At 38.7% G+C, this 17,749-nt stretch overlaps 1 protein-coding gene across 1 annotated transcript in view; it reads left to right on the plus strand.

The window, feature by feature from the left end:
• LOC124776990 (sodium-independent sulfate anion transporter-like) overlaps nt 1-17,749 on the plus strand; it is a 141,830-nt gene that overhangs the window by 104,882 nt on the left and 19,199 nt on the right. The window contains exons 6-9 of the mRNA XM_047252235.1: nt 2,619-2,783; nt 2,969-3,130; nt 7,788-7,928; nt 14,062-14,207. Coding sequence (XP_047108191.1) covers nt 2,619-2,783; nt 2,969-3,130; nt 7,788-7,928; nt 14,062-14,207 — 614 coding nt within the window. The remainder of the gene's footprint in view (nt 1-2,618; nt 2,784-2,968; nt 3,131-7,787; nt 7,929-14,061; nt 14,208-17,749) is intronic.

Below are 17,749 nucleotides of genomic sequence, written 5' to 3' on the forward strand. Positions count from 1 at the left end.
GATACCGGAATTCCGCCACAAATAAAATGCTGTCAGTTGAAGTGCAGTATCATACCACAAGTCATTACCACTACACAGTAATGGGTACTTTTAGCAAACTACAAAGCAATTTGACATGGAATAATGTCTCTTCGATGGCAAGTCAGTAAGAACATCTTCTCAGTGCTGTAGCTGAGGGAAGAATAGGAAATGAATTTTAAATGACACTGAAGTCATTAAATGTGGAGCACTAACTCTTATTGGACAATACTGCAGATGAGTCACTCAAGGCCATGACAGACCAGCCATCACAGCATCTGCTTGAAGCCATGGTGTGGTGAATAGTGATTTATTTGTCTTGTAAAATACACTTAATAATAATTAGATTAGGGTAGAGCAGACATGCCAAAAACTGGTAACATGATACACTTATGCAGAACTATACTTAATGTACTGAAGCAGTATTTAATTTTTTTTAATCCTGAGAATGAACTGTTAGATTTACGTAATAAGGCTGATGATCAGTGACATACTGCTTAATCAGCTCATTCTCCATTAGCTATCACTGAGTGTCAGAATATTGCGTAAATTCTTTTTCAATATATTTACTTCATGTTCAGATTGTTATTCTCTTAGGCTACTGAAGATTGTAATTTCATATATTGTCTTTATTTCGTGTACTATGTGGATGATCGAAATAATTTTTCATGAAAAAGTCTTGTTTTCAGTATAAAAGGAGTTATTATCTCATAGATGTTTAGGGATGAAACTGAGTTTTAGATAAGTAATATGATGTCTCATACATTCACAGTAGTGATTTTAAGAGCTTTGGCAAGGTACTGTATAGGCATTTATGATTATATTTCCAAATCAGTTTTGTCTTGTTGGAAAATTCTCAAAAAAACTCCACACAATATACATATTCAGCAGGTGACAGTGATGTAGTTGTGATATGTGTTATTATGTGACACTGTCGACAGTTATCTTACACAGTGTTTGTAGATACATTTCTGATATTGTGCTTTTCGGTTTCCTCAAGAGATACAGAACCCGTGAAAGACTGGAACATACATTTTAGTGTGCTGCCATCAGATTAACTTGGTATCAATGATAAACCCCAGAAACTTCACAGCTGCTGTGTCATCCGGTGCTTCAGTATCAGTGAGGCTGCATAATATCCTCTGTGTTTGTCTTCATTAATGTTCATCTTGTTTATGATAGATCAAGTCTTGGCCTCATCAATTAGGACTTGTGTTTGTTGAACAGGCTGAACTACAGTCTCCACTTCGGAGAACAAAGTTTATTATCTGCGAACTGCTGGGTGTGCTCACTGGGGCCTATGTCATTAACGAAAATTAGGAATAACAGAGATTATTTCCTTCAAAATAAGTTAATAGCTGATCTTGCTGATCTTTTATTATGGACTTTGTTCCTTTAGATAGCAGTGGTATTATAGACATGAACCTGTAGCTTGACACTTGATGTCAATTACCATTTTTGTAAACTGGTACTGTGTGTTCTGCTTTCAGTGTGACTGGAAAGTACCAGCATAAAGGCACTTATTTACTACAACTGTCAGTGTTTGAGCAGTTTGATAGATTATATTTTTTAACATATTACAGGAGATGCTGTAAATACTGACTCCCTAAGTGTTTGTTTTTTACTAATTTTATTATGTCTTTTATATGCAATCTCTTCCACATTACCATGGTGCATTCATTTCCAAATTTCACAACAGCAGCAGGATCTGCGCCAAAGTCAGGAATTTCACCTACTCTGCTTAGCACTATTTTTATGAAATATTCATTTAATTCATCTGGACTGCAAGAATTAGAAAAAGAAGTGGGCTTTGGCTTGTTCATTAACCAGCTGCTCCCTTGCTGCTTTTCAAGGACTCTGCGCTCCTTCATTAAACGTGGCATTGTTTTACTTCTTTGCTTTCTCTACTTCTTTTCTGTAAATCCTTTTGAGCTGTAAATAATTGCAGTATAGTCTATCCTTAATGCTAATATTTTTTAGCTTCTTTACTAGTTAGACAGTGCATTTTATTTTAGCTAGTGTAGTAGTGTAATATCTCTTTACTTTGTCAGTTTTATGCATGTATTTTGATTTGGCAATTGGATATCTCTTGGGTTTTAGTGGAAAATTTTCATCAGATTGGGCTTTTAAGGGTCTGGAAATGGAATTCAGGGAAAGCAGTATCTGCGTTGTACCTTATTTCTTTGAATCATCTTGCTCAAGTTGGAAGCTCCCAGACATTATTTAGACAGTGTTATCACCAGATGTGAGATTGGTGTCACCACATTGAGCTGGAGCCCAATTGATAGTCCTTTGCAAGATTACTTGCAAATTTCCCACAAGAAGAAAAGAAGAAGAAAATAATGGAAAAAAATGTTTTTGTCCACAAATATCATATCAAAAAATTTGGCTATACAGTCACATCATATCTGTTGCTGTTCAGGATATGAGCACACATATTGATATAAAGCATCACAATTTTGCATTATTAGTGTTACGTTCTTTGAGATAACACTTTTATGTTAGCTGTTATTTTTGTCACTTGTATTAACAGTTTATCTACTTACACCATTTAAAACTTTTTCTGCTTTATTTGCATTTGTATTTTTACTGTGTTATAGGAACTGTGAGATCTGGTCTGCCGAACTTCGGATTTCCTCCTTTCAGCACAACTATTGGAAATACAACATATTCATTTGGTGAGATGTGTGGACAGCTTGGCTCATCTATCTTTCTTGTGCCTGTTATTGGTGTCTTAGGAAATGTTGCCATTGCAAAAGCTTTTGGTAAGTATCCCATATTAATGTTTGCTGCTTAAAAGTCAGTATTTATTGTCAGCTGAACATTTGTTTATGAATTGGATTTGAATTTTCAGATGCATTGGATAAGAAAAAAAAATGCATGCTATATAATTCACATATCTAATATTTTATTTTTTAAGTGTGACAGTTTCATTTGCTTTTACTTGCAGCTAGTGGAGAATCTGTTGATGCAACACAGGAAATGTTGGCCCTTGGACTGTGCAACATCTTTGGTTCAATGGCATCATCTTTCCCTGTGAGTGGATCTTTTTCACGTAGTGCTGTGAACCATGCAAGTGGTGTTAAGACACAGTTGGGAGGCATTTATACTGGTCAGTGTATAATTTCTTTTCTGTATGTTTTAATTATACCCACACTAGTTATAGGTCTGTAGTCAGGAAAGTTATAATTATATCAGTTCCACATGTTTTCTCTTGTTGTGGGACCATGTTAAAATCAACTCTAATCTAGTAAAGAAAATTTAATAGCTAAGTAATATACTGTAAATGAATCTGGAAATAGTGGTTTGGGGGGAGGATATAGCAGTTGTGTAGGAGATAAGCAAAGTGGTTAGGAGGAAAAGGAATGAAGTGCATCATTCAATAGTTGCTACTTCAGTACCACTACACATCGTATTGTTTAATGCCTAAGGTTGGTAGCAACAACACAAAATAGTGCCAGTCTGAAGTCTTTAGATTCCTACTTATTCAAAACCTGAGTCCAGGTGCCAAGGTAAGGGACGTGTGTTACACTTAATACTAGAAAGAAATGAATATGGCAGATTTTTTTTTCTTCCTTACTTTTTCTGTACTTACTTTAGTTTCTGTCCTGTCTTTTAATTTAACCTATGTTTCATTTCCTGCTGAACTATGAATTTTTCTTCTAGTTTGTAGCTCTCATCACTGTTTTGGAAACAACTTGCTATTGATACCTCACTCACACATGACTGCCATCTCAAGCTGCTCTGACCAGAATGGAACCCAAATGGAAGCAGCAATCTGTAGGGGGTAGGGAAAGGGGTAGGGATAGCATGATACAGGTGTAGGGGAAGAGGAGTTGGCACAGCCTGGCAGAGCTTGCAGGGACTAGGTGGCAGGACAAGGCTACCAGGTGGAGTGTTGGGAGATTGCAGGGAGGGGTGGTTGCAGGATGGAAAAGGAGAGGAACAGAGAAAGGGAAAACCCTGGTGTGTTCTTTGGCAGAACAGTGCACAATGACCAGAGAGGACATGAATTGGGAGGAGGCAATAGGACAGAGGGGACAAAAACTGATGGATGAAGGGTGTGTTGACAGTAGGTTACCATAGGTCAAGACTGGAATGATTTTGGGAGCAGAAGTGTGTTGTGGGGCGAAATCTCATCTGCACAGTTCAGAAAAACTGGTGGTGGAGGGGGACAATCCAGATGGCCCTTGTTGTGAAGCAGCCACTGCTGCATGGTGTGCCACAGGGTGGTCCACTTTGCTCTTGGCCACAGTTTAGCGATAGCCATTCAACTTAGTGGACAACTGGTTGGTATCACAATATGGCAAGAAAGGTTGTCAGTACCTACCAAATTGACCCATACACCACTGGACCATCATTTGAACATTCATCAACTTTTGAAAAACACTAAACATACAAGGTCTCCCTTAGTTGTCACACATGGTCATCAACTGCAGCTAACAATCACTACCTACAAATTACGGCTGGCAGGTATCCTGAGTAGACTACCACATAATTGCATGGAGCCTTTTTTGAGAAAGCCGAGAAGGAGGGATGTGTTGGCTCAGTTCACAACTATCTCCACATTGTCAATTTGGCCTCTAGGTAACAATTATGAACAACAGTACAAACATCTCAGCACTATGGTGCACAAGGAAGGTAGTTAAGGGAACACTTGAAATGGAATCTGGGTCAGTTACGTTGGCTTCTCTTCACCGAAGAGTGCAATACTTGTCTGATGGTCATGGCATGGTACCGTTCCATCTGAGGCATGCAGTACCATGACTGCAGCAGGTGTATGAGTCACTCATGTTTTTGGCTGGTATCATATTAAGGTGTCGTTCAGTTCACATTGATATTGGCAATAATTTGAGGGATGAGAAATATTGTCCAACACATTATACAATCATACAGTCAACAAATTGGTGATGGGTTCATTTTTAAAGATGATAGTGCTTGATCATACTGCCCCTAAGTCAAGAACATTATTGCTCCAGTTGGCATGAATGAACTCAATGGAAGTGTCTGTTGTAGCTGCTGACATGAATCCACCTTGGGACCAGTTGAAACTTGCAACTGTTATCAATAGAAAACTCTTAGAAAGATCACAATCAAAGAAAGGGACAGGCTTGAGGAGCATTGTCTCAACCTTGTGGATAGCAAGTGCACTTTCTGCTCTGCTACCAGATCTACGTTCATACTCCACAATCATCTGTGAAGTACTTAGCAGAGAGCACACCCCATTGTATCAGTCATTAGGGCTTTTCTCCCATTCTATTAACACATGGAGCACAGGTAGAATGACTGTTTAAATCTCTTTGTGCATGCTGTAATTAATCAAATTTTGTTCTTTTACACTGTTTAGTTTCATAAAGCTATTTCTTTGTCTCTGCTCCCCTTGAATCTAAGACACACTTTCACCTCTTATTTTGAGTATTATATAAATCACCGTAGCTTTTTAATGCTAATGAAGCAGGAATACTTCTCTTTGCTGATGAGACATACTTCATAGCCCAATAGAGGTGCAATAATGGACACATATAATGTTCAAAATTCCTGGATATACATATTGATCAGAATTTGAATTTGAAATGATAGATTATAAAACATGGAAAATCCGGGATGGAATAGCAGCAATATGAAGGATAAGTTGCTACTCACTGCATGGAGGAGGTGTTGAGTGGCAGACAGACATGGTCATTGTGCCTGTCTGCCAATCATGCCTCCTTTAAATGATATATTCTCAAAGGCTTAAGTCCAGAAACATATGCTCTATGTGCAACTGCTTATTTTGATGATGAAATCTGTGGTGTCACCGCCAGACACCACACTTGCTAGGTGGTAGCTTTTAAATCGGCCGCGGTCCATTAGTACATGCCGGACCCGCGTGTCGCCACTGTCAGTGATAGCAGACCGAGCGCCACCACACGGCAGGTCTAGAGAGACTTGCTAGCACTCGCCCCAGTTGTACAGCCAACGTTCATAGCAATGGTTCACTGACAAATACGCTCTCATTTGCCGAGACGATAGTTAGCATAGCCTTCAGCTACATTTGCTACGACCTAGCAAGGCGCCGTATTCAATTGATAATTAATATTATGAAGCATGTACCGTAACGAGAGATGTTCTACAATTGTGGATTAAAGTTAAGTATTCTACCAGTTACCTCCTGTTTTGCTAGTCTTATTTCTCTGACCTGTTCCAGACCTAACGCCAGTCAGCGTGTAATTAAACGCGTGCATTTCGGCCTCCTCTAGAAACAGTGTTGGCTCTTCTGCCAACACTACAAAATCATCAAAAATTTGGCTTGTAATGCAAATTCTAAAGGTGGCAGGGGTAAAATACAGGGAGTGAAAGGCTGTTTACAATTTGTAGAGAAACCAGATGGCAGTTATGAGTCGAGGGGCATGAAAGGGAAGCAGCGGTTGGGAAGGGAGTGAGACAGGGTTGTAGCCTCTCCCTGATGTTATTCAATCTGTATATTGAGCAAGCAGTAAAGGAAACAAAAGAAAAATTCGGAGTAGGTATTAAAATCCATGGAGAAGAAATAAACACTCTGAGGTTTGCCGATGGCATTGTAATTCTCTCAGAGACAGCAAAGGACTTGGAAGAGCTGTTGAACGGAATAGACAGTGTCTTGAAAGGGGGATGTAAGATGAACATCAACAAAAGCAAAACGAGGATAATGGAATGTAGTCGAATTAAGTCAGGTGGCGCTGAGGGAATTAGATTAGGAAATGAGACACTTAAAGTAGTGAAGTTGTTTTCCTATTTGGGGAGCAAAATAACTGATGATGGTCGAAGTAGAGGGGATATAAAATGTAGACTGGCAATGGCAAGGAAAGTGTTTCTGAAGAAGAGAAATTTGTTAACACGGAGTATAGATTTGTCAGTAAGTTGTTTCTGAAAGTATTTGTATGGGGTGTAGCCATGTATGGAAGTGAAACATGGATGATAAATAGTTTGGACAAGAAGAGAATAGAAGCTTTCGAAATGTGGTGCAAAAGAAAAATGCTGAAGATTAGATGGGTAGATCACATAACTAATGAGGAGGTATCGAATAGAACTGGGGAGAAGAGGAGTTTGTGGCACAACTTGACTAGAAGAAGGGATTGGTTGGTAGGACATGTCCTGAGGCACCAAGCATTTTTAGCAAATTTAGCATTGGAGGGCAGTGTGGAGGGTAAAAATCATAGAGGGAGACCAAGAGATGAATACACTAAACAGATTCAGAAGGATGCAGGTTGCAGTAGGTACTGGGAGATGAAGAAGCTTGCACAGGATAGAGTAGCATGAAGATCTGCTTCAAACCAGTCTAAGGACTGAAGACAACAACAACAACAACAACAACGCAGACTCCCACATTTGTTAAAACAAAATGAAATAATTTTTGGCAAATTTCATAATTAATACTAAAGTATTCATTCCATAACACATGACATTTGGATAAAAGCTGTTAATGTGTTTGTTGTAAAGTATTGTGGTGAAATTGTGCAAAACTGATGACAGAAATTGTGACTATTCAGTAGCCAGGACATACATTGCTAAACAAAATTTATGAATAAAGGGAGGGTGTGAAAATTGGAATTGTTAAGATGCAATAAATGTGAAGTAGAGAGATAGCATTATGTTAATGGAAATGTCTTAAGTCTCAAACATTGAATGTTACGATTTTTTTCTGTCGAGCTTTGTGGGTGTTACTGAGTTAATTTTTGTGCATGCAGTATGCATAGCTAGTTCAATCTGTGAGATCTCTATCAGTAATTGTATTATGCTATTTTTTACAGGTGCCCTGATTTTATTGGCACTTAGTCTGCTAACACCCTACTTCTATTACATTCCTAAGGCATCCCTGGCAGCTGTTATCATATGTGCTGTGATCTTCATGATAGAGTATGAAGTGGTGAAACCAATGTGGAAATCAAGTAGTGAGTATTTGTGACTAGTTTGTATTCCAACTTTAATTATCCATAGAACCTCTATACATTATTCCCCAACAGATACCAACACTTAAGAGTATAACTTGTAGACTTACTATCTGCCTTTTAATGAGTGATCTTATTTTACCCCACATCATCCTGTGGATGTAATCCACATGTTGTTATCTGATTAAGGAGGGTAAAGACTGTTCTCATTCTCTAGTCTCCACTTGGATGACTTGTAGTTTTTATTTTGAAGGAACATCAGATTCATCTCCAGGCACTACAGTCCTGAGATCACTGTGATATAGCACATTTGGATGATGTACTCCAGCATCATCTTGTGTGGTAACTAGAGCTTGAAAATCAAATTCTAAGTGGCTATTACCAAGACAATCAGCTGAAGCCAAATCCAGCAAAAACAGAGATTTGTGAGTTCCATCTTAGAAATAGACATGCAGCGAGGAAATTGCAGATGTTCTGGGAAGGTAAGCAATTAGAACACTGCTTCACCCCCAAATATCTTGGAGTAACTCTTAATTGAGCACTTACCTACAGAATACATTGCTCGAACACCAAACAGAAGGTATTTGCAAGGAACAACATTCTCCGGAAATTATCGGGTACAACCTGGTGGATGCATCCTCGCATCTTAAGAACTTCTGCTGTAGCTGTTTGTTATTCAGCTGCAGAATATGCTTGCCCTGTGTGGTGCAGATCTAGTCATGCTAAACAAGTGTATATCGCGTTGAATGAAACCTGCAGACTCATTACGGGATGTTTGAGATTTACACCACTTGATAAACTTTTTGTCTAGCGGGCATCCCACCTCTAGATAAACTTTTTGTCTAGCGGGCATCCCACCTCTAGATATCCGTTGTCAACGTGCATCTAGACTGGAAAAGTGTAAGGTATCGAATCTGAAGACCCACACACTACACGGCTATCAGCCAACAGTACCAAGGCTCAAGTCAAGGAAAAGCTTGCTCCATTCAACTGAAAGCCTCCCTGAACCACCTTCGAACTTCAGAGTCAACTAATGACGTTCCAGACACAGTCACCTTACAGGGTGGATGACCCCAACTGAAAGCCTCCCATCAGGTCACGAAGAAAGCTGGTCAATATGGAAGACTCTCAACAGGCTGCGTTCTGGAGTTGGAAGAATGAAGACCAACTTGAAAAAGTGGGTATTTGCATGCGACTCCACAGCATGTGAATGTGGTGAAGAACAGACAATGAGTCATCTTCTTGTCTGCAGCCTATGACCAACATCATGCATGCCACAGAATGTCATCGATGCCACTAAGGAAGTGTGCGAAGTTGCTGCATGCTGGTCACACCGCATTTAATTGTAATTGTAATGCTTATAGTACCGTGTTTTGGAACATTTTGCATAACTTGTAAGTTATAGTGTGTGTTTCTGACATGATTAAATAAAATAAATATCATGCAAATATCTCAGCTGAGTGGTGACTAGTAGGAGAATAGCTTGAAACATTCTCAGGTGTTGCATAGTATGGTACTGTCAAAAGTGTACAATATTTCTATGAGGCAGCTGCTCAGTTACACATGAAGTTGATAAACAGGTGGCTCATAGAAATACCATGCAGTTTAGACAGTATCAGCCAATGCAGTGCCTGAGAATCTTTCAGGCAATTATTACATAAAGAAAGCCTCGAATAGCTATGAAAATAGTATTTACTCTTCATGATTCAGTATTTAACAGCTGACATCCACAATTTGTATGATATTAATCAGGTGTGCAGTTTTACAATACCCTTACAGAATTTTTTCCTGGTGTTATGCAGTTAAAGGAAGTAAAATGGTTTTTAATCAGGCACGGGCAGTGAGAATGCTGTGTAAAGTAAATTTCTCCACACCTTTTAGATACCTCTTAGAAGATTTTTAAATTCTTATGATTTCGTTACTAGAAGTTAAAATCAGCATCTTGTTTGTGATGCACACAACCATAAGACAAGATACAGGTTCCTGTATTATTGTGTGAAGCTCTTCAGCAGGCTTCCATTGCACATGAAGCAAGTAATTGAGCAGGAGCTCTACAATTTTGAAAGAAAATTATAAATATATCTTATTACCCATTCATTCTACAGATTCTTATTATTCAGATTAAAGATTCCTTTTATCTGCAGGTAAAATAAGTTTTTGTTTTTTTCAACACATAGATCTTCATTTTATTGATAATTACCATTATGATTGTGTTGATATTGAGCTAAGAAGATAGAAAAGAGAGAAAAATTTGAAAACCAGATGACTGAGAAATGAGTAGCATTTTCCTTCGTCTTTCACCACCATCTTCATATTTTCTCCTTCTTTTTCTTCACCTTCATCTTCTGCTTTCTTTCTCCCATTTATCAAATTTCTTGATAATATCGCCATTAAGCTTTGTTTAAATATATACAGTTTATAGCAGTTCTCCAGTACTTCTAACAGTTACTTGACTTCGTTAATTATTATCTTGATTCATTGCACATCGCTGAGGGTTCATTCATTCATCTACCCATTGTATACCATGGATAATGTGAAGGGAGGCCTTCAGGGATGTGGAATGAGTTAAGAAAAAAGAACAAGCAAACCATGTAAACTAAATTATACACTCTATTAAATATCAGTATAGAATCCATCTTCCTCCTCACACCATCAGCCTGTGTATGTTTTCCTTTTACCTACTACACAAACTCAATCCCAGATGTCTCCCTACTGGTTTGTTTCAATGTGGCTGGGTATAATGCTCCATCAGAATGAACCTCTGCCTTGGCTGACAGCCAACCTGTGTGGTCGTGCGGTTCTAAGCGCTTCAGTTTGGAACCGCGTGACCGCTACGGTCGCAGGTTCGAATCCTGCCTCGGGCATGGATGTGTGTGATGTCCTTAGGTTAGTTAGGTTTAAGTAGTTCTAAGTTCTAGGGGACTGATGACCTCAGTAGTTAAGTCCCATAGTGCTCAGAGCCATTTGAACCTTGGCTGACAAACATCTCCAAAAATAGTGTCCATAACGTCCTATCCTGCATTCAAGACGCTCCTCACTTCCTTTGCTGCTTCTCCACAGTTCTGTCCCATTACCAGCAGACTCTTCATTGGTCACTGTGGATGTGACACCCTTGTACATCAACATCCTCCATGCCTAAGCCATGCGGCTGGGGAACACTACCTTTCCTAATGTCCTCCTGATACCAAACCCACCACCTCTTTCCTAATCCTCCTAACCAACCACGTTCTGACCCACAATTATTTCACTTTTTAAGACCAAATCTATAAACAAATCCATGGCATCATCCTATATCAACAACAAATTTATGAGTCATCTGGCAGAATCCCATGATAAACTCACCCATAAACCTCCTCCTCCCCCCCCCCCCCCTCCAATCTGGAGGAATCCTTCCTAACCATTCAACACCTAAAACCCTTTGTCTGGTATGGATTTGTTGATGACATTTTTGTGATCTGGACTCCCAGCAAGGACGGTCTTTACTCTTTCTTCCACAACCTCTTAAACTACTCAAAATCTGCTTCACCTAGTCCTCCTGAAAGCCACCTTCCTATATGTTGATCTCCACCTCTCAGATAGTTCTATAAAGATGTCTGTCTGCATCAAGCGCACCAACCACCAACAGTAACTTCACTTAGACAGTTGCCACACTTTCAGTTCATCCATAAAGAAGTCTCTCTGACACCAGTAAACACATCAAGCAACCTCAGACAGGGATTCCTTTGATCACCCAGTATCACCTTAGCCTTGGAAAGCTCAATCAGATCTTTCACCAGGTCTTAAACTACTTCTCATTGTACCCTGAGATAAAGGATGTTCTACCCAAAATCCTACACATCTCACACAAAGTAGTGCTTTGGTGCTCACCCAGCCTGTAGAATATCCTTGTTGATCCCTGTTCCAGTCCTGTACCCAACCCTGCACTCAATGTATCAGTCCCACTTGATAGATTCAGGTGCAAGACCTGCCCTGTTCACACACTCACCACCTCCTACTGCAGTCCAGTCACAAGTATTTCTTACCCAATAAAAGGCAGGGCCATGTGTGAAAACAGCCATGTTATTTATCAGTCATGCTGCAATTACTGTACAGAATTGTATGTGGGCATGACAAGTAAACAACTGTCTAATTCCATGAGTGTCCACTGCCAAACTGCAGCAAACCAGAGAACTGACCATAGAGTTGCTGAACATGTTGCATGCTACAGTACTGGTGACTTCAACAGCTGCTTCACTATACTGTCCATTTGGATACTCCCATACAACACAAGTTTCTCTGAACTGCACAGATAGGAATGGTCTGTCTAGCATATTAACCTTTATCCCACTTCCTCACCTTATTTTTCCCTTCTCTCGTCTGTCCACTCCACTCCTTCCCCATCCAGATCGCGTACTGCCTTCTCCATCCACTCTTCCTTTCCTAAATGTGGGCTCTCTCTCTCTCTCTCTCTCTCTCTCTCTCTCTCTCTCTTGCTCTCGTATTCCTTTCCCTCCCCTCTCACTTTTTTCCTCGTCATCCTCACCATCCTTTCCTTCCATCCTCCACCCTCCCTTCCCACCCCCTCTACCCCTTTCTGTATCTCTTTTTTGCTGTATTCTATTTACTCCATTCGTCTTGCTATGCAGACAATAAGACATTGTTCCCACTATCCCCTCCTTACATCCTTCCCTACACTTCCCCACCTCCATCAGCCTATGCAGCTGTTTTCAATAATCAGTCATCAATAGTCAGTCTTGCCATGGCCATGGGTGTGTCTGTGGAGCTGTGTTTGTGAATGTATGTGCTTTTATTATGAAAAACAGAAAGAGCTCGACAGCTAGTGTAGGTACTGTTTCCTGCAACATTTTTCTATGCAACATACATTAGTCCGCTATAGGTTAGTAGTTGCCTCTCCCTTATTTTTTATATTGTTCCAACATTGCACTATTGTTATGAACGGACTGGTATGTGTTGCATAGAACTTGACTGTTCACCAGTGAATCATAAATGTCTTGTGGATATGTCATCAAACATAGAAAATAAAGCAACTTCAGCAACAAGTTCAAGACTGATAGATAAGTCTTCAGTTAAATTATGATGATTAAGCGTAATATACTGATAACTATGGATGACGTTTTCAGTAGAGGCCACAGTTTTCAGGTTATTCAAGGAAAACATACAAAAGTTACCTTCAAATGCAACCCCCTCCTACACTCAGCCCCCATCAGTAAAAATTTCTAGTGTGTAGTTCATGGCACTCCCTCCTACCGCTGTACAAAAGTTTGTGACTGTGCGAATTATTTCCCACGTTCAACCTTTCTTGGTTTTCGTTGACTAGCCTTATTATGCCACCAGATTAAATGAGCACTTACAAATTGTAAAACTGACACCTGTTTAAATTTTACCGAACATTTTGGGAATTTTAATGGCATAAAATAAACAATTACATTGTTGTATTTGTAAGGCCAACTTATTACAAAAGTAATGTGCTTAATCTAATTAGTTTTAGCATAATGTTTACAAAAGTTATTTTTCTTTAAATACCCTCCTGGGTACATTTAAATTAATATTGTTGATGAAATAGCCGACTATGCTGGTGGTGTGATAGCCCAACCAATAGAGACCTAAAGGTCGAATATCAAGAATAGTTAGTGTTGGTGGAAGTTTTTGTACAGTGGCAGCAGAGACAGTGCCCCAAGCAACATGCTAGACATCCTGACTGGTGAGGGATGAGTGTGGGAGTGGAGGTGTATTTGAAGGTCACTTTTGTACATTTTTCCTGAAAAACTCAAAAACAGTGGTCTACAGTGAAAACACATCCCACTACAAAATTTAACTACATTAGATTTGATACCAAAAGGTTGTGTTCCTTTTTTCTATTGGGCTAATAGTTTGCATGAAGCTAATGAGATAATGGGAAAATCTTTTTGAAGGCCAGGTACAAAATTTTTGGGTATGCATAAAATGACTTCGGTATGTGAGCTGATTTTCCTAGTATAATGTGCTGTCTGTGTGAAATGAAATTTTGTGTTTATGATGTCTTTCTTTCTGGTATTTGGATAAATTACTATTAAAATAAGATGCTGTGATGTGTATGTATAACTTAGCAGAACAACATTTTTGAGTGTGCTTAATGAAGTAAAATCTCCTGTTACAGGGAAAGATTTAGTACCAACATTTGTTACTTTTGTGGCATGCCTGGTGATTGGTGTGGAACTTGGTATACTGATAGGAGTTGCCATAAATATATTGTTCCTGTTGTACCCATCAGCCAGGCCAAGCATTACAGTGGAACGAGCAATGGTAAATCACTTCTTTATTAACTATATTTTTGTTACATTTGTGCATATCATATCTTTCTAGCTGAATTAACATATTTGTTGATTTCATATTTTGTGGACTATAAGGCACCACAAACCATAAGACACACCTTAATTTTTAAAAAATTGAAAAAAAAAAACATTTTTACCATTTTTATTATTAGACTTCAATGCCAGACTAAAGAAAAAATTTTAGTTTATAGAATCAAACTGACCTCTGAAATACCTGAAAAATCATGATCTGAGCTTTCTTCTTCTTCTTGCTCTTCCTCTTCCTGTTTGTCACTCATTGTTCATGGTCTTCACTGCCATCGAGATCATTACTTATGCCGCAGTTCTTGGAAGATTTAACAATAATGTCTTCTCTCACTCTAGTCCATGACTGTTTTATCAACTGATACACTTGTTTGATAGTAGGTTGTTTTAAAGCTCCCTTCGGCTTGAATTTGTGTATGGCTTCATTGATCGTCCATTTGTTCCATTTCTCTCTCATACACTCTTTAAATGGTTTATTTTTCGAAACATCAAGAGGTTGCAATTGTGAAGTAAGTCATACCAGAATAACAGCAAACTCTGTAGTTCCCTGTCTCAATTTCTATTTCACAGAATTTTTCAAATGACTACTGAACTGATCTAGCACAAGAAGAGAACTCTTCTTCAGTAGAGCACCTTTCCTTTGGTTCCACACTCTGTTAATCCATAATATCATACCTGCCTCATCCATCCAATTCTTGTCATGTTTGTTAACAACAGTGACTGGAGATATTTCAGAAGGTTTTGGCATTGTTTTGCACTTGAGAAATGATCATTGAATTAAGTTCAGTATCTTCAGCACAGCATGAAAGGACAACAGTGCAGTGCATTTCTTTTATGTCCACTTGTTTTTATAGTTACACTTTTAGCACCTTTCATGACATGGTTCTGTTACTTGGCACATCAAATGTTGGAGGCATTTCATCCATATTTGCATTTGGCTTAGTTCCACACTGGTTTTCTTTCAGAATTGAATAATAAAGTAATAGAAAGATAGTATTTTCTCTTGGCACACTTGTGGCATTTTCTGAGATATTTTGGTTTTGCTTTGCGTGCTAAAACCATGATCCTTCATAAACCTTTAGCACCACCCAACTTCACCATTAAAGTCTGTTAAGGTCCACTGTAGTGGTAGCTTACAACCATGTATTTGAATCATTTTTGTATTAATTCCAATGCCAGTCTGACAGTGTCATTGAATGCATTTCAGTACATCATATTCCAGGTTTAGCCATTTTGAATTCAGCCCTCTATTTGCACAGTTTAATCTTCCTCATTTATTTCAGTTCTTTACTAGCCCACCAATCGCAAATGGTGTTTTCTGTAGGTGGAGGGCCAAAATGCAGCTCAGCTGTTCTGTTTCCATGTTCTTCTGCAGATGCTTTTATTTTCAATTTATGGCCCATGTCATTTTTTAAATTTTTTTACCATTACAAAACTAGCTACTAACAGAAATAGTGTACTGTTATGTTCACTGGCACTACAGACTGCGAGGATGCATCATAGGCTAGACAGTGTTCTGGGTTTGAGATCGTGGGATGGGAAGGAGACAGTGTAAGCAAGCATGTGAATCCCCACAACTCATGTTCTCCACACTGGGGCACTGCTGCTTCAGTTGAATGCAATGTTGCCAGGTAGAGAGAGGTTTCCCACGGCATCAAATTTATGCCATTTTTAAGACTGGTGAGGATTGTAAATCTCACACTGGACATTTTTATATTAATAAAAGTATAAGACACACCTGAATTTTGGAGGCAATTTTTCAAAGTAAAAAGTGTGTCTTATAGTCTATAAAATACAGTAAGTATGGAGTAATAATACAAGATTGTGTCACAAAGTGTCCACTTCCTAGTCCTATACACAGCCAGTCTTTGTAAGTAGGGTTGAGGCAATCTGAAGTGGGATCTGTGAGTAACTAGAAATGCCAAGGCCAGGAAACACACCAAAAAACTACTCTCATGTATATCAAGTACAAAGTGCATGTGAGATTAATTATACATAATCCATTGAGTAATAGAGGCAGTGATATTCAAATATGAAGTGAAGTGTTTCTGTTACATGCCAGGTTATATGCAGCTACAAACAATAGGCTCTGCCCATAACATGTTATCCCCAGAATGTACAGCCACAATACTGCCTGAGTATCTACAGGCTCTGCCATGCATTGAGTGTTATGGCCATCCAGCTATGGTAATAACTCCATGTTGACATTGAGCTGTCTATCTTGTAAACAACAAATAACCAAGCTACCTACACTCAGTTCGGATGTGGAATGATCGTGGTCACAAACTCAGAGACAATGCAGTAAATAACACATATTTATTTAAACAGTAATTACAATAATCCAGTGGTTATAGCAACATACAGAAAATCCTGGATTACTAAAAAACAAATTCATATTACATTGATGTACCTCATACAGTTGATGCTGTGGCTTAACAACTGATTGGCACCTTATGGCCTCCTTGTCACTGCCTTTATGAATACATTGACAAAAAATGCTCAGGAAAAATCTAAAACATACATATTAAAGTAATTACACAAATGGTGCTAACAAAGAAAGCCATCATTCACACTCCAATATTAAAAATAAATAACAGTTAGTAAAAATCAGCCTTTATTGGTGAGTATTGCCATAAAAAGGAACTTCAAAGAATAATAATTAGAAGAGTCCCATCCTTTTAAAGAAATTTAAGATGTTTACATAGCAAAATTTTTAAGAAATAAATTGCTCGGTGAATATTAACATGATTAAAAAACTTAAAGTAACTAAACGTAGCAAAGACTAGCAGCCATATAAATCTCACTGCAGCTGAAAGAGCCCATATTTAAGGAAATTTAAAACGGTTATTGAGAAAAATTCTAAGGAAGCTTCCTACCCAAAAATCTTAAAGAACTTGTGTTATACACATAAAAAAAGACATAATGGCTCTCATCCTTGGCTTATTACCCCAAATTCTGAATGGAAACCAATCAGAACAATTTAGCTGTTACCAAGTAAGTTCCTGTTAACCAAGGATGTGAACCAACACATAAATAACCTAAAATATTACACTGAACAAGCAGGTAAATCTCTAGACCAGTTTACTAAACAGCCGATCTCCTCCAGCGTGCAAAACCAAGAAAACCTATAGTTAGGTTTATCTATTGCAGTCTCAGTTTGTCAAATGAGTGCAGCACTTCATCAACAAAATTTAAATCTCTCTACAAATGGACTCTATGGTCACAATTTCAAGCACCGAAGTTTTGATCAATTTTTGACATCAAACTCCATCAGCCATGTATCAGAAGCATCCACCTTAGGCAACTAGTTGATCGAGGGCCTGTGAACTCTGTCAGTTGCTCCAGTTGGCCACCCAAATAATATCAGTATCACCATGCCATATTCACCATCATACACTACGGCTGGCTTTTTACAAGATGCATGGTCAACCTGGTACAGCAACTTCTAGTCCATGAAACAGAGCTAAGTCAGAGAGCTCCACACTAGCT

This window comes from Schistocerca piceifrons, chromosome 2, assembly GCF_021461385.2.
Source record: "Schistocerca piceifrons isolate TAMUIC-IGC-003096 chromosome 2, iqSchPice1.1, whole genome shotgun sequence".
Lineage (NCBI taxonomy): Eukaryota > Metazoa > Arthropoda > Insecta > Orthoptera > Acrididae > Schistocerca > Schistocerca piceifrons.